The 17849-nt window shown below is 41.0% G+C and overlaps 1 protein-coding gene across 2 annotated transcripts in view; it reads right to left on the bottom strand.

Annotated features, from left to right (window-relative positions):
• Positions 1–17849, bottom strand: part of LOC125451110 (tudor domain-containing protein 7-like) — a 98610-nt gene that overhangs the window by 71487 nt on the left and 9274 nt on the right. The window contains exons 2-4 of one of the 2 annotated variants that reach the window (XM_048527857.2): positions 14769–15022; positions 10331–10478; positions 4124–4340 (exon numbers count right to left, since the gene is read on the bottom strand). In XM_048527857.2, the coding sequence (XP_048383814.1) occupies positions 4124–4340; positions 10331–10478; positions 14769–14981 (578 nt within the window). In that variant the 5' untranslated portion in view covers positions 14982–15022. Of the gene's footprint in view, positions 1–501; positions 590–4123; positions 4341–10330; positions 10479–14768; positions 15023–17849 lie in introns of those variants that run through there. The other variant, XM_059642999.1, reaches the window with a different exon arrangement.

Genomic DNA, 17849 nt, shown 5'->3' with positions numbered 1-17849 from the left:
TCTCTAATTAAAAAAAAACCATCAATCTCAACTGATGGAGACATTAACTGCTATTCATGGAAGACAGTTCCCAACTTCCACCACCCTTGATATGACTTAACTGCTCTGAATTTCATTCCTGATACGTCTGGATCTAATTGTTGGACTATGTCCTTTATTCATTGACTTATCCAGCCAGTGAAAATGATTCAACACCATGTACTCTATTTGTTCTACTGGTTGTCTTAAATCTTCAATCAAATCATCCTTTAACCTTCCAAATTCCAGGAGTATAATTCAAGATTGTACAATCTGTCTTCATAGTTTAATCTATCAAGTCCAAGTCTTATTCTGATAAATCAGGGAGAGGTGGTGACATAACAGTGACATAACTCTAATTCAATAAAAAATCTGAAAATAAAAGCTGGCTGAATGGCAATCATAGCCAGTCTCTGCTGATCATCATGAAGACCACATCTCATTCACTTAAGTCCGTAATAGAAGGATATCTGCCATCCTTACCTGCTTTCTTCTACATGTACATCCAGACCCACAGTGAAGTGACTTTTAACTGCCCTCTGAAATGACCTCGCAAGTCACTTGGCTGCAAACTGCTACAAAGCTGACAGAAGTCAACGCATCCAGATGTACATTTTGGCATCAACTGAGCACCAGAAATGATGTTAAGCCTTGTTTATCCTGCTAATTTACCAAAGAGCCTTAGTCAGCATCTTATAAACCAACAATTTCCATCTAGAAGGACAGGAGACACTTGGGAACACCACCATCTGCAAGTTTCCCTCCAAACCACTCAGCATCCTGACTTGAAAATTTATTGCCTTTCGTCCAGTCATTGGGTCAAAATCCTGGAATTCCCTCCCTAAAGGCACTCTGGGTCAACCCAGCTCACATGGACTGCAATGGTTCAAGATGGCAGCTCATCGCCACCTTCTCAAGGGCAACTAGGAATGGCAATAAATACTGGCCCAGCCAGTAAAACCCACGTTCAGCCAGTGAATACAAAAAAATCTCTTGATTCCTCTTCTGAGCAAGAAACTATCTTGGCCTCAAACATACACAGGGAATTTGTGCCCATTACTCTCTGCGCAAGGAGTTCTGAAGACCCTCAACCCTCTGGATGTGAGTTTGCTCACTGAGCTGGAAGGTTAGTTTTCAGACGTTTCATCACCATTCTAGGTAACATCATCAGTGAGCCTCCGACGAAGCGCTGGTGTTATGTCCCGCTTTCTATTTATCTGTATATACCCTCAACCCTCTGAAAGAAGAGATTCCTCCTCACTGCAGTCTTAAATTGGCACCCCTAAATTCTGATACCATCTTTACTGGTCCTAGACTCTCCACATTCACCGTGTCAAGCTCCTTGAGAATCTTATATATTTTAATGAGATCACCTCTCATTCTTCTAAATTCCAGTGAGTGGACTCACAACCTGTTTGATCTTTGCTCATAAGACAATCCCTCTATACTGGGGATATCCTTGTGAACCTGGATTTTCATTTGTCTATTTCACCTTAAAATACATCGATTACTGTCTTCCAACTGGTTCTATATTGACCTTGAGGTACTTAGCACACCACATGCCCAAGAATAAACCCGTCTATTGTCATTCTATCATCTCCCAATAACTACCTCCTTTCTTGTTGGATATTCAGCCATAGATATTTCCCTTGAACACTGTCTAAGAACATTTGTCTATCTGCTTTTAGAACTGATCTTATCCTCATCTATATTTAAAGGTAGTTCTATATGTAGAACTCCCCATCTGTTTCATGCCTTCACCCCTCAAACTTTTGCAGATTTGTTCCTGCATTTCCCTCCACGAGATGGCTGACAGAATAAATTGAATAATGTACCCTCATGTTCAATGATTCTAGCCCATTTTATTGGATATACTCCATCCATTCACATATGCAGGGCAAACCTAATTTAGAATGCTTTAATGTCTTATCCCAATTCCACCCATGAACTTAGAATGCTTATCTGTCGCTCCCAATATTTTGTGCATTCAGGTATTACATGCTAATCTTATCCCTTCTGAGTTAGTTTAAAGCTTCTCCAAAAACAACAAAATACTCTTCAAGGAACTCAGTCCTTGTTCTGTCCAGAAGTAACCTGTTTGTCTTGTAGGTGGGTCATCTTCCTCAGAGCCAGTGCTTGCACTGCAGAAATTTTAAGACCTCCATCCTGCCAACATGCTCTACAACCTTGGGCTAAACACCCTCCCCGGGAGAAGGACAGACGTCTAGAAACCTGTGGTTATGCGTATATGATGCTTTGGGATTTGGAGTTTCAAGTAGAAGGAAAATAGACTTGTGGCTTTAGTTCTGCAAAAATAACTGTTTTTTTAAAGAGGGCAAAGTAATTTAGAACAATATTTTAACTACATAATTTCCAAGCATGCTCTGCAGTTACGGCAGCATTTGTGAACAAGGAAAGAGTTAATATTTCAGGTTTATGATGCCAAATTACCCTTTTTAAATCCAACAACTCCCGAATGGTTCCAAGGTGAAAATAGCTTATTCCTGTCCCACTTTTCCTCATACCACTCACCCATTCCAAGTAATAGTCCAGTAAACTTCTCCAAACTGCTTCCAATGCATTTACATCGTTGCTTTAGTAGGAAAACCAATACTGCACAGACTGGTCCAGATGTGGTCTCATTAATACCCTAAAGCATAACCTCCCAACTTGCATTGGTAATTTCTGTCACAACAAATTATAGTATTTGATTAACTAGTACTTGTTTACTAGCAATTTGCTGTTCATGCATGCATACGTCAAGATTCTGCTCAACTCTGCAATCTCTCACCATTTAGATAATATGCTTTTTTAATTCTTCCTGTCAAAATGGACAATTCCATACTTTTCCATGAAATGTTCCATTTGCCTTGTGTCCCTTTCACCAATTACTTTTCTATCTGTGAGATCAGAAAATTTAGCAACCATGCCTTCTGTTCCTTCATTTATATCATGTCAATAAAATGTTGAAGCCCCAGCATTGAGCACAAGAGTACACCATTTGTTTTATTTTGGCAACCAGTAAAAGACAAATTTATGCATATTCTCTTTCCTGTTCATGAGTCAATCTCTTTCCACTCTAACATTCTACCTTTTTGACCACAAATCTTGATTTTCTACAGTAACTTTTGATGTGGCCCTCTATCAAGTTCTGCAAATTCATGTACAGGACATCCACTAGTTCTTCCTTAACCATAGCACAGTATTGAGAGTCTTGGAGTCAGACGGTTTTAACAGCGCACTAAGAAGTCCTTCAGCCCATTGTATCTGCAGTGGTCATCCAACATCGGTCTGTTGCAATTGCATTTTCAAGCACATGGCCAATACCCTTCAAGGTTGCAGTGTTTTCTAAACATTTCTTAGATGGAGAGCTCCTGTCTTTACAACACTTTTAGGCAGCGAGTCCCAGGTATCCATCAGCTTTTCAGAGAAAACATTTATCCTCAAATCCCCTCCAAGTCTCTGGTTCCCTATCTTAGAATTGTGTCCCCAGTTATTGATCCCTCTACTAATGAGTAAGTTTCTCCCATCTGACCTGCCTGTGTCCCTCAGAATTGGCACGCCTCAATCAGGCTCCCCTCTCAGCCTTCTGTGCTCTAAGATAAATCCCAGCCTATCCAGAGTGTCTTCATAGCTGGACCTCTCCAGCCCAAGCAACATCCTGGTGAATACCCTCTCAAGTGCAATCACATCCTTTTTACATGGCTGAACTGCATGCACCACTCCAGCTGTGGCCGAGGTAATGTTGTACACAGCTCCATCATAATCTTCTGCCAAGAACTCCAGTGGGCTAAACAGATTTCTGTACCACAACTCAAAGAATAGTTGACCCATTTAAATTTACCCAGCAAGTCAAGGAAACCAGTCAGCAAGATTCTTCTGTTGTTTCCTTTGCTTGAAGTTCAAATAACATGAACTGATTTGATTTTGTTTGTAATGATGTTGAGCTGTGATGCCCCACTTGATTTCTACAACCTTAGAGTGTAACTGGCTCCTTCTGTTTCTACTTTCATAAGATATAATCTACTCAGCTAAATAGTTAGCTGTTCAATATATGTGATGTTCCCTTTAACTCTTCTAATGTACTGCATATATTAAATATTACCTCATGATTGTGACAGGCAGAGGTTTATGAATTGATGTATCCTTAGTCACACCAGCCACTGGGACATGTACTTTAGAGTCTGAAAGCACCTCTCTTCCCAAGCCAATTTTTGCTCCTTGCACATTTCCTCTTCCTCTTGTAGGCAGAGGAGTCCTGCGGCTTCCTTTGCCTGGCTGGCTAGTACATTCCGGTTGCCTTAAATTTGCTTTAGGTTTACCTGTAGAAAGACAACACGTCTATATAAATGTAAAGACAATTGTTTTTCCAAAACCACAAGGAGAATCTGTGATCAACAACTGATCATAAAACAAATTAACAAGCTAAAACGCCTCAGCGTATGAAGTGATATGTTTTGTTCAGAAAGAGATTACAAACTGCTTGAATCATGTAGCAGACTCAATGTGTTTCGCAATGTAACTATGGTCACAAAGAAACAAATCACATCAAAATGCACCAAGTTGGAACTTTAAAACTGAATGCTACTTCTTCCTTTGCCTCCCATTATTCCAGAAATAGATTAATACCACACAAAAGCAATGCATAAAATTTAGCAATCATTTGCACCAACATTCCCCACAGAATTTTGTGAACAAAGCCAAACAGATGATTATGGTTTGTGTAAGATGCTTGCAAATCAACAGATGAGCACATTGCAAGCATGGTAACTCATTCTAATTTGACTTCCATTCTTATCACAATTGTTATTCATTACCTCAGAAAAACATACTTTCCAAAATGAATGAACAATTCTATGCACATTTTCATATTATTATAAAACTGCCTAAAAAAATTTAAAACCAGAATACAATCTAAACAAGACAAAAAATGTAGAAAAGAACACCTTAAGCAAACAGCATAAACCACAAAATACAAGAAAAAAATGTTTATTTTTTGGGATGTGGACATTGCTGACAAGGTCAGCATTTGTGGCATATCTCTAATTGCCCTTGAACCAAGTGATTTGCTCAGCAATTTCAGAGGGCAGTTAAGTGTCAACCACTTGTTGCGAATCTGGAGTTATATCTCTGCAGGAGTTCCTCAGTGTAGTGTTCTAGGCCCGACTATCTTCAGCTGCTTCAATGACCTTCCCTATGTCATAAAGGTCAGAAGTGGGAATGTTTGGCGACGACTGCACAATTTGTGACTCCTCTAATACTGAAGCAATCCATGCTCAAATGCAACAAGATCTGGGCAATATCCAGGGTTGGGCTGACAAGTGGCAAGTAACATTGGTGCCAAACAAATGCCAAGCTATGACCATCACCAGTAAGAGCTAATCTAGCCATCACCCCTTAACATTCAGTGGCGTTACCATCATTGAATCCCCCACTATCAACATTCTAAGGATTGTCATTGATCAGAAATTCAACTGGAATCACCACATAACAGTGGCTACAAGAGCAGGTCAGAAGGTAGGAATATTGCAGCAAGTAACTCACCTCCTGACTCATCAAAGCCTATCCACCATCTACAAGGCACAAGTCAGGAATGTGACGTAATACTTTCCACTCGCCTGGATGAGTGCCGCCCCAAAAAGATTCAAGAAGCTTGACACAATCCACGACAAGGCAGCCCACTGAACTGGCACTACATCCACTAGCATCCACTCCCTCCCGCAGTGTGTACTATCTGCAAAATACACTACAGAAATTCACCAAAATCCTCAAACAGCACCTTTGAAACCCATAACTATTTCCATCTGGAAGGACAAGGGCAGCAGAACAAGTTCCCCTCTAAGCCACTCACCATCCTGATTTGGAAATATTTCGCCACTTCTTCAGTCACTGGGTCAAATTCTTGGAATTTCCTCCCTAATAGCATTGTGGGTCAGCCCATAGTAGTTCAGCAGCAGTTCAAGAAGGCAATTCACCACCACCTTCTTAAGGACAACTAAACTGGGGAATAAATGCTGGCCAGCCAGCGACACCCACATCCTATAAATGAATTGAAAGAAGTTAGCCAGACTAAGTGAGGATGGCAGATTTCCTTCCCTAAAGGGTAATGGAGATGAGTCAACTAGAATGGGTTTCCTTTTTGGAAAAAAGCAACAATGATAAATTTCATGGTCACCTTTACTGTGACAACTCTTCAATTCCAGATTTTTTAAACTGAATGCAAATTCCACCAGCTTCAGTCATGCGATTTGAACATTAGCCTGACACACTGGATTATAAAATCAGTGATTTTAACATTACACCATCTTCTCTCCAAATTTTGCCAGAACTACACCTCAAACTAAATGGGAAGGACGACCAAAGCAAAATCAAATCAATGCTGCCAGGCTTGCCCAAGATAAAAAGTAAACGTACCTAACCACCCACAAAACACACTGCCAATCCCATCCAAACACTAGCAAATCAAGTCTGCACATATGATAAATATAATACGAACCGAAGATGACATCAGGTCACATGTTCAGATGTTACACTGACTAAGCGGATTGCAAGTTGGGATTTAATGCAAGTTCCTATTTAACCGTGTGTTTGAGCCTTGTCTTGCTTGCATACCATTACACCACAGCTTTATAACATTTTCCCCATTGTTGCCTACTTTAACAAACCAAACTTCGTGTAACATGGCCTCAATGTGAAAATTTGCTGTCTTGGAACTCATTAACCTGAAATCTCACCCATGTACCTCCACATTATATACAATGGTATGAACACCAAGATGGAACATGCAGGTATTTAATCCAAAACAACCGTAGTACATATGACGGCGTGGTGGCTCAGTGGTTAGTGTTGCTGTCTCACAGTGCCAGGGACCCGAGTTCAATTCCACCCTCAGGCGACTATCTGTTCCAAAATTCTCCCGTGTCTGTGTAGGTTTCCTCCGGGTGGTCTGGTTTCCTCCCAGAAACATGTGCAGATTGGCCAGGCTACATTGCCCGTAGGGTCCAGGAAGGTGCAGACTAGATGGATTAGCCATGGGAAATGCAGGGTTACAGGGATAGAATAGAGGGGTGGGTCTGAGTGGAATGCTTTTTGGAGGGTCAGTGTGGACCTGATGGACTGAATGGCTTGCTTCCACGCTGTAGTGATTTTATGATCTATGGTTCAAAGCTGAAGGATTTAGGCAGATCATAACAGCAACAATGGACATAAAAAGATTACAAATAAACAGCTTAAAAGTCAACTAGATATTCAAAAGGTTAAACAGTGAGATTTTGACAGGTAAACTGCTACATACAAGTGTTTACAAATGGTATCATTCTACTGCAAGTGATCTTCACCTCTAAGTGTCAAAAGCCAGTAACCAAACAAAAACCTTGCATTTATATAATGCTTTTCACGTCCTTTAGGACAACTCAAATGGCCAATGAAATTACTTTAGAATATAGGCAAACACTGGCACCCATTTAGGCAAAACAAGATCTCACATCTCAAAATCTACTCAACGGTTCTGCTCGAGGAAAACAACCAGGACTAATGAAGAAACTGTCCTGCTACTCAGGATCTTGCAAACAATTCTTAGTTCAATTAAACATATCACAATATGGGAGCCACTCGCCACATACCCGTTAACATACATCTTGAGCATGTATGCGTCCAATAGTGCAAATACACCAGCATGTGCCAAGTTTGGCAAAATAACTCGATTGGTCCTTGGCAGAGACAAATTAAGCTGAACATTTCTTTGCACAAATAATCCCCAACTGACATTCACGATAACATAGCTAAACTCAGCCTCCTGGTTCCACTGGAATCAATACAGTGCGCAAGAAATTAATCCGCATTCAAACGTGAGCAGCCAAAAACAATTCAGATGCTATCAGGTTCATTAGAAATGCGATGAACCTCCAAAAGAAATTGGTATCCAAGTTGAACAGTACAATAAGCAACTTATTTCTTCAAATAGAAACTACTTCAGAAGTGAAGGACTGGACAAAATCCTGTCCAAAGCACACGTTGAAAACATGAAAAGTCCATTACATTTATTCACTAAGTACCTGAAACCAAAGTGAAGAACTTCAAGATGGTCCCAAAACAGGGTTCCAGAAGAGGACGACTTGAGAAATTAGAAGGGCAAATCATCGAGTCCAGGGTTGAGGTCAGTAAATAGCGAATTAAAGCCGACTGCCCATAGTATGTTCATCACCCCAATCTTCTAGCAAGTATGACATCTTAGAGTACAGTGCACACATTTCTGGCATTCATTGAAAGAAATACTTGGAATAATCCAAATCAAGAAAGGTAGTTTTAAGGACTGCTTGAACTCCAAGAAGTTTTATCATAATACTCACATGCAAGCATCAACCATGAAGTGAGAAAAAAGTAGCTTTTGTCTTTGCTCCCATGAGACAAACGAGATGGGAAAGTAATTAAGTCATTACAGACGATGCAAGTTCCAAGTTGCCTGCATTGCAAACATCACACCACAGGTAAAATGTTCCCCAAATAGCCTGGCCTTCCAATTTATTTCAAATGGACAAGGGGATCCTCATCTTCTTCGTGTGAGCCGTACCATTGGTCAGACCAAATCATACATGCTGAACTTGATTTATACTGTGACTTATAAATCTGAAGTACAGTGCAACACTGTCCCCCAGAAATTGATATTTTTAAACTAGTATCTCATAGACAGGAGGTAACTAGAGTGTAGAAATTACTTTGCTTTGATACAAGTCATTAGATTACCCATTCAAGCAATTCCCCTTCATAACATCAGTCCCCAACACAGATCAAAATTAATTATCAATGTTAGCAATTGAATTAATCTTTCAATTCAGTGATTTATTTTTATTCATGGCTTGGCCAGTATTCATTGCCCATCTCTAGTTACCCTCAAGGAGGTGGCAGTTAGGCAGCTTCTTGAAGCACTGTATTCCACTTGGTGTAGGTAGACCCACATGCCATTTGGGAGGAGTTCCAGGATCTTGACACAGTAACATTGAAACATTTCAAAAGTCAGGTTGATCAGTGGCTTGGAGTGGGACTAGTAAGTGATAGCTTTCCCATCTTTCTGCTGCTTTCCAGATGGACGTGGTCATGGTTTGGGAGGTGCTGCCTTGGTGAATTTCTGCAGTGCATCATGTCAATGGCACACACTGCTGCAAATGAACGTTTGTGCACGTGGTTTTAGTCAAGCAGGCAGCTTTGCCCTGGGTGATGTCAAACATCTTAAGTGTTAATGGAGCTGCATCCATCCAGGCAACTGGAGAGTACTCCATCGCCTGAATTGTGCCTTGAAAATCGGACAATCCTTGTTGAGTCAGGTGGTTAGTCACTCACTGCAGGCAAGTTACACACTGCAGGATTCTTAGCTTCTGACCTGAGTTTGTCGTCACAGTATTTATACAGCTAGTCCAGTTCAACTCATAGTCAATCATCACCTCCTGGATGCTGATAGTGAAGAATTCAATGATGAAAATGCCACTGAACATCATGGAGCAAAGGTTACATTTTCTCATGGTACAGGTATAACATGAACGTTTACAAAGTAAGCATCTTTTACAGAGAGTTCTAAAGAGGTCTGTTAAGATCCCAGAAGTGAAGGAGGCTGGATTGCAACACATTGCTCACAGACAGAAGAAACTGAACAGTCTGGAAAATGATTAAGACTCCTGACTTGTCCCTTGGATTTCCAACTATTATGGTAACGTGTGTTGCAACTCAAGTTACTGCACTTGATCATAAATGCATCTGACATAGTTTGCAAAATCCTACAGCATAAATCTTGTTTGCACTGGCGCTTCCATATACCATGAAATTACTTGCAACACAAAAAATGAAATAGCTATTGTAATAATAGAACACAGGTAAATTCTAGGAATGCACAAGGAACCACAGAAGTACAAAGTAATTCCACTAAGTGCAGTGATTGAAGTTCCTTCAGACTGAAATGTCAGATGACCATGAAAGTTCAGAACAAAAGCCACATAACACTGGATCAGTGTTAAATTGTGATCTTGACACAAACTCACAAATGCAAGTTTTGAATGGAAAATACAGTGTGAATGAACCACAACACACAGTGGATGATCAGCCTGAAATCAGTTTCTAAAAGAACCACATGCTTATAGCCATAATCACAATACCAGATTAGAGACATTAACTTGAAACTTGCTGTAAAGAGCACAAGGTGAACTTGGCATTTTGAAACTGTTCAGAATCTGCAGGAATTCAGCTTCGGCAAAGTTTGCACATCATTTTTGTTTTCAGAAGGTTTCACTTCCCAAACAGTTGACAAAAGTTGAGGGTGACTTACCAACTTGGGTGGCTGGTGGAACACGTTTTAAACGCACTTGGGAATTTACCAACGTTTGTCCACCATGCCTTTTCTTGGGACTTCGCTGACGAGCCACCAGTTTAGCAATGTGGGCAATCTCACTGTTTACAGCAGCAAAACAAACTGTCTATAGATTAAATGAGGGAAAAAAATTAAGTTTCTGGAATAAAGTTACATTTTTATAAAAATTATGTTATGATTTCAGAAATAATATCCAAAATTGACGTGCTTTCTATAACTAAGATGAAAGCCTTTTTCATGCACACTCTCACGCCACATTTATGTCAGATCTCTACTTTATTACATAAAAAAAACCTAACATGAAAAATTGGAGCTGGAGTAGGCCAGATGAACCTGCTTTACCATTCAAGAATCATGCTTGATCTTTAATTCAATTCCACCTTAAATTCTCCCCGTGCTTATTTGCACCCAAACAAGCAACTCAGCCTCAAATACACTCAATTAATGAAGATCTGTAGCCCTCTCAGGAGAGACTTCCAAAAATTCCTAACAGAATGAAGAAATATTGGCCTCATCCTACCCTGGATGATTTGATTTGATTTATTGTTGGTCATGTACCAAGAAACCGTGAAAAATGGCGCTTTGTGTGCTGTACAGGCAGATCATTTTAACAACTTCTCCTTCAACTCCTCCTACTTCCTACAAAGGGCGTGGCTATGGGTACCCGCACAGGCCCAAGCAATGCCTGCCACTTTGTAGGGTACATGGAACAATCTCTCTTCTGAAGCTACACTGGCCCTATCCCCCACCTCTTCCTCCATTACATCGATAACCAGATCAGCGCCGCCTCGTGCTCCCACAAGGAGCTCAAGTAGTTCATCCACTTCACCAACACTTTCCACCCCAACCTCATGTTCACCTGGACCACCTCTGATACCTCTCTCTCCCTCCTGGACCTCTCTGTCTCCATCTCTGGTAACCACCTGGAAACTGATATCTATTTCAAACCCACCAACTCCCACAGCCGCCTAGAATACACCTCCTCTCACCCACCTTCCTGCAAGAATGCTATCCCCCTATTCCAAATTCCTTCGCCTCCGCCGCATCTGCTCCCAAGATGAGGTGTTCCACTCCTGGACGCTCCAGATGTCCTTGTTTTTCCAAGGACCACAATTTTCCCTCTACAGTGGTCGAAAATGCTCTCAACCACATCTCTTGTGTTTCCCGCGCCTCAGCCCTCAGACCCCCTCTCCGCAATAACAACGAAAACAGAATCCCCCTCGTCCTCACATATCACCCCACCAATCAACGGATTCAACGCGTCATTCTCTGCCTCTTCAACCAGCTGCAATCTGACCCCACTACCAAGGATATATTTGCCTCCCCACCCTTACCTGTCTTCCGGAGGGACCGCCCACTCTGCGACTCTCTTGTCCACTCCACATTCCCCACTAGCCCCAAAACTCCCGGCACTTTTCCCTGCAACCGAAGGAAGTGCTACACTTGCCCCTACATCTCCCCCCTCACCCCCATCCCAGACCCCAAGAAAACCTTCCACCTTAAACAGATGTTCACCTGCACGTCCACTAATGTGGTATATTTTATCCGCTGTTCCTGATGTGGCCTCTTCCACATCGGGGAAACCAAGCAGAGGCTTGGACAGCACTCTGTAGAGCACCTTTGCTCAGTTCATGACAAACGACAACACGTCCCAGTCGCGAACCACTTCAACTTCCTGTCCCACTCCTTGGGCTGGAGGAACAGCACCTCATATTCCACTTGGGAACCCTACAGCCCAATGATCTCAATGTGGACTTTACAAGCTTAAAAATCTCACCACCCCCTACCTCATTCCAAAACCAGCCCCTCTCGTCCCCACCTCCTTGACCTGTCTGTCTTTCCTCCCACCTACCCGCCCCTCCCTCCTCACTGACCAACTCCTATCCCAACACTCACCTGTATTGGCTTCAACCCCGCTTCCATAACCTGTCCGTCTTCTGTCCACCTATCTGCTCCTCTATCCACTTTCTATCGACACCTCCCCCTCTCTCTATTTATTTCAGAGGCCCCCCCTTCCCCTCCCCATTTCTGAATAAGGGTCCTGACCTGAAACATCAGCTTTCTTGCTACTCAGATGCTGCCCTGCCTGCTACGTACATCCAGCCCTACACTTTTATCTCAGACTCCAGCACCAGCAATTCCTACAATCTCTGAGATCATATCATACAGAGTTCTGAATACATTGTCAGAGCTGGAGAGAAGCCACCTGTTGCCAGAATCTACCTCGTCAAGCCCCTGAAGAACTGCATGTTTCAGCGAGATCACAAAGTCTAGGGAATACAGGGATAGCAGACTCAATTTCTCTTGAGAGGGCAGTTCCTTCAGGAACCAGTCTTGAGAGGCTTTACTGCTCTCCCACTAGCCGAAGTAGTTTCTCCTCAGGTAAGGACGTCAAAATTGCACACTGTGATCCAGATAGTGGTCTTCCCAATGTGCTATCAAGTTTAACAAGGCTTTGTTATTCTTATAGTCTCATCCCTTTGTAATAAAAAATAACAAAATTTGCCATGTTGCTCAATGCTCCCGATTGCTAACATTGCCACTCGTAATTGGATACCCAGAGTTTCCACATTTAAAAAAAAATGTTTGCTATATTAACTTTCTGAACCCATGCTGGTTAAATTTGCACCAGCAATACTATATCCCATCTACCACTATCTGGCCCTTTGTGTATAACCATTACTGTTCCTCTGCATCTATTGGCATCCTCCTAAAAACTTTCTTTCCCAACTTGCAATATCAGTAAATTTGGATACATTTCAATGAGTCCACTCATATAAGTTATTCAAAGCAGTGCAAGACGTTGAAACCCAACTACAGTTCCTTGCACTACACTGCTAAGTACAGCCTGTAAATAGAAAAATGTCCCATTCACTCTGACTGTTTTCTGTCCAATGGCCAAAACAACTCCGATGTAAAGATTAATCACAGTTCAACAATTCATAATTTTGAGGGATAATCTTGGACAAAACCACCCTGCTTCTGCAAACAGTATTCACTAAATATGCTCCATTCACTGATTTCCTCTTGTTCATTCTATTAACCTCAAAACGTAATTTAGAATTAAGAATCTAATGATGACTGTGAATCTATTGCCAATTGTCAGAAAAACCCATCTGGTTCACGAATGTTCTTTTGGGAAGGAAACTGCTGTCTTTATCTGGTCTGACCTACATGTGACTCCAGACCCACAGCAATACGATTGACTCTTAACTGCTATCTGAGCAATTAGGGATGGGCAATAAACGCTGCATAGTCAGCAATGCCCTCATCACGTTAATGAATAAAGAAAACAAAAGTTCAGAACAGATTTGTCAAATAGGATAACAAAGGTGTAGAGCTGGATGAACACAGCAGGCCAAGCAGCAAAGCTGACGTTTCGGGCATAAGGTCAAATAGAATTTTCCTTTCATGAATCTGTGTTGACCTGGCTCAATCACATTTAGTTCTGTTTCCTCGGAATCCTTTTTTAAATAGTGGCCTTATATTTGCCACCTTCTAATCCTTGGGAACCATTTCAGGCTCTAGAAAATTCTGGAATGTCAAACCTAATGCATTCACTTTCCCTTCAGCTATATCTTTCAAAAACATAGACTGCAGATTGCCAGGTCCAAAGGATTTACTGACTTGGAATCCAGTCATTTCTTCACTAATACGGATTTATGCAATTTGCTCATTCTTGCGAGACATTATTCCCAAATACATTTTGCATTTTCTGCCAGGAAGACAGATATTAATGACTTGTTTCATGTCTCAGCCATTACCTCATTTCCTCTTTGCATGCATTTATCTATGCCTTCTGGGGAATTCTTGAACCATAGACTATAATTTCAGGATAGCAGGTTGTTCAGTTAAGGTAACGATGACAAGAAATTTCTAGTCAAATTGTCTGGTGAATCTTTGGAATTCTCTATCCCAAAAGAGCTCTGAAAGTTGAGCTATTGAATGCATTAAAGGTTGAGACAGACAAGTTCTTGAACAAAAGAATAGGCAAAGGTTATGAGAAAGAATTCCTGACAATTTTTAACATGTGAAAAAATATTGATTTTGAAGGCAACTACAAAACTAATCTCTGGCTAACTTGCAATTTAACATCAATTATAATTTTGACATGAAGCTAACCACTCACACATCCTGTACTTCACAGATGGGCTATCAATGTTAAAATTAAGCACAAAGAGCAAAATCTCAGTAAATTATCTAACAATATGACAATGATTGGCTTGGACTGTTTTGAATTTATTGAGATGAGGTCCTATTTTTTTCTGAAAATCCTTTTAATTATAGAATGCTGTTTAATTCTTGCAATTATCAGCATAGTCAAAGGCTCAATCACAGATAAGTGGGTAGGAATAAGGGATTATATAGAAGAGGAAAAGAATTATAAATGACTTACCTCTCCACTTTTATTAACTCCAAACGTGACAACTGAAGGAATGCTTTTCAAGTAGTTCTCAAGAGTTGAAAATCCAAGCTGCTTATGAGGGATCACTTCACCTGTCAGTTGCTTATACTCTTCTTGCAGCCTTGTGAAAACCACACCATCTTTGCTCGACTGTAGAACTGCTCGCAGCATCTTTGCCACCAGATCCTTCTCCGCTTCCGTCATTTTTTGACCTCTTAAGCCATAAATGTTACACTTGTAAATATCTGTGTACAAATCAAATACTTTAGAAGATAAAAGGTAAAACGAAAACATGACATGACAATTATAAATTTATCACTTTTTATTTATAAAGATCCTTTGCAAGCTGATGGTAAGTTGAAACATCTCAATGTATAAATCCACCTCAAATATATCACTTGAAGATGATGGAAACATGTAACGCAAGTTATTGGAAGGCACCGTGCATTCTCTTTTGTACAGAATTGACCATCAGTTTTAAACTTTTATGCTTCTCTCCTGCAGTAACACTGGCAACAAGGGTCTCAACACACAGCAGCCATACAAAAGAAGTAGGCAACCTGCTTTTCCATTTAATTAGATAACCCCTAACGCACATCTAAAATCCATTTACTGGCTTCTAACTCATATTTAGGAACAAACTGATGAGGCAACAATCTACCAGTTTTTAAACTTTCCCTCGATCCAGCATATCCACTCATTTCAAATGGAGAGTTACACTTTGATGTTAGAAAAAATATTGCTCCTCATTTTCACCAAGCAACAATTATGTCCTTTCGTTCAAGATTGTCTCCAGCAGAAAAAGAGCTTTGTATGATTATCCTGTCGAATTCCTTTAACATCACTAAAATCATATTTAAATCACCTCTCAAGTCTTCAAACTCAGATGAAAAGAGCACAAATTCATGGTCAAGGCTCAAAACGTCAGCTTTCCTGCTCCTATGCTGCTGCTTGGCCTGTGTTCATCCAGCTCTATACCTTGTTATCGTAGATTCATGCAATATCATCTTAAAATAACCCTAATTTTATTCTACTGAATCTGTGCTGCACCCTTGCAATGCCGGTATGATATTTTTTTCATAAAGTCCAAGACTGCTATCGATGGGCAATTATGGCAGTGCGTCTGAAACATAATTACTCGGTCCTTTTACTCCTCTTGAAATGCAAAAAACCATTATTCGTATTGCTTTTTAATCATATGGCCAGGCGCTATATTTTACTAAGTTCTGATTTGTTCTTCTGCAGTCCCATTCTGTGAATGGAAAATACTCTGTTCAGTCAAGCTGCCATCCAAATTCAATGACCTCACACTTTCCCCACATTGTCAGCCTATATCCATTTACAAAACTCTGCTTCCTTCATCATGATGGATTGATGCCACCTGCATACTTAGATAAATTGTCTGTACTTTCATCCAAATCATTGGTATGTACAGTAAAAAGCTAAGGCCCCAGCACAGATCCACGTGTTTTTCCATTTCACACATTCCCTGTTTCGGGTCAGTTTGAATGTATTTCCCCAAAAGGAACTACAAAAGGTACATTTGAAGGTTGCTTTGAAGCAAAACGCATTCACAGTTTTGAGACATGAAAGCTGGTTAAAATACTATCATCGATTTAAACTTTGATGCTGCACAAAATTTAAAGTAATTGCTTAATCAGTCTTGATATTGATAAACACTTCTAAACCATTATTTGCCAAGGTTATATTTCCCAGGTATTAGGCAAGATGTGTTTGGCTTTGCTGCTTTTAAAATTCATTCCTGGAAAGTCAGGGTCATTAGTAAGGCCAATGTTTATTACAGTCATCGTTCTTTTCCCTCAGTATGTTTGTTAAATTGTTCCCTGCATCTGGGTTTTGCTGGCAAGGTCAGCATTTATTGCCAATCCCCAATTGCCAGAGACGAGGTAGTGGGGAGCCACACTCTTGAACCACTGCTGTAGATGTGAAGCAGATACACCCACAGTGCTGTTAGGAAGGGAGTTCCACGATTATGATCTGGCAACAGCGCAAGTATTGTGATTTAGTTTCAAGTCAGGATGGTGTATTTGACCTGGAATGGAACTTGCAGATGGTGTTAAACCACAACAGTTTGTGTCATGAAGGTTTTTCCATTATTACAGCTAGCATAGGGACTCTGGTTGTGATCAATAAAACTGCTGCTGTTTTAGTGGTTCAGATCACCTCCAGATCCTTGCTTCTGACGCTGTATTTAATTTAGGAATGTGAAAGAAGGAAGGCAGTAAACAGGGGTTTTCAAGGCAAAGAAACACTGTTCATTAAACACAAGGTGCGTATATCACAAGAGTAAAAGGCAAATGTAATAAACAGGGAAATAATAGAGGTGAATAAATTAAAAGAGATAAAAATGCAAAACGGTGAAACTGACACTGTCAGTTATTAACTTAGCACAGGCTAATTACTATTATAAACTAAGCTGTAGCTTTAAACAAAGGCACTTTAATCAGACATCCTGATCTTGGGGTACCCTGCACTGTCACCAACACATGCTCCCCTCCCTGCTAGCTAGACTGGATACTTTTGGACTGGAGGAAAACGAATTACAGCTGGCCGTTCCCGCTTGCCATAGCTGGCGCTTCGCTGAAGACTTCAGATGGTGTAGGCCTTCAGTCTGAGTTGAGTCCGCTCATGCAGTAAGATACGTTGTTGATTTATCGGGGCGGGGGGGGGGGGGGGGGGGGTGTGTGAGTAATTGCGTTTTCTTACTCTTTCAGAGGTAGTCGGAACTGCAGTTGCTGGAAAATCCGAGATAACAAGGTGTAGAGCTGGATGAACACAGCAGGCCAAGCAGCATCAGAGGAGCAGGAAGGCTGACATTCTGAACGGTCTAGGCCTGAAACGTCAGCCTTCCTCCTCCTCTGATGCTGCTTGGCCTGCTGTGTTCATCCATCTCTACACTTTGTTCCTCTTCTGTAGGTTTTGCGAGTGGGTTTTCACCCTAGGATGCGTTTGAGGCCTTGTGGTGTGGATCAGGTTGGTGGTTCTCAGAGGCCATTGTTCGTTCAGTCTGCAGGTTGCAGTCGGTTGGAGATGACTGAAGGAGTCTCTCGG

Source organism: Stegostoma tigrinum, chromosome 3 (assembly GCF_030684315.1).
Source record: "Stegostoma tigrinum isolate sSteTig4 chromosome 3, sSteTig4.hap1, whole genome shotgun sequence".
Classification (NCBI taxonomy): Eukaryota; Metazoa; Chordata; class Chondrichthyes; order Orectolobiformes; family Stegostomatidae; genus Stegostoma; species Stegostoma tigrinum.
Note: the sequence above shows the minus strand (reverse complement) of the source record. Positions and strands in the feature narration are given on the sequence as shown.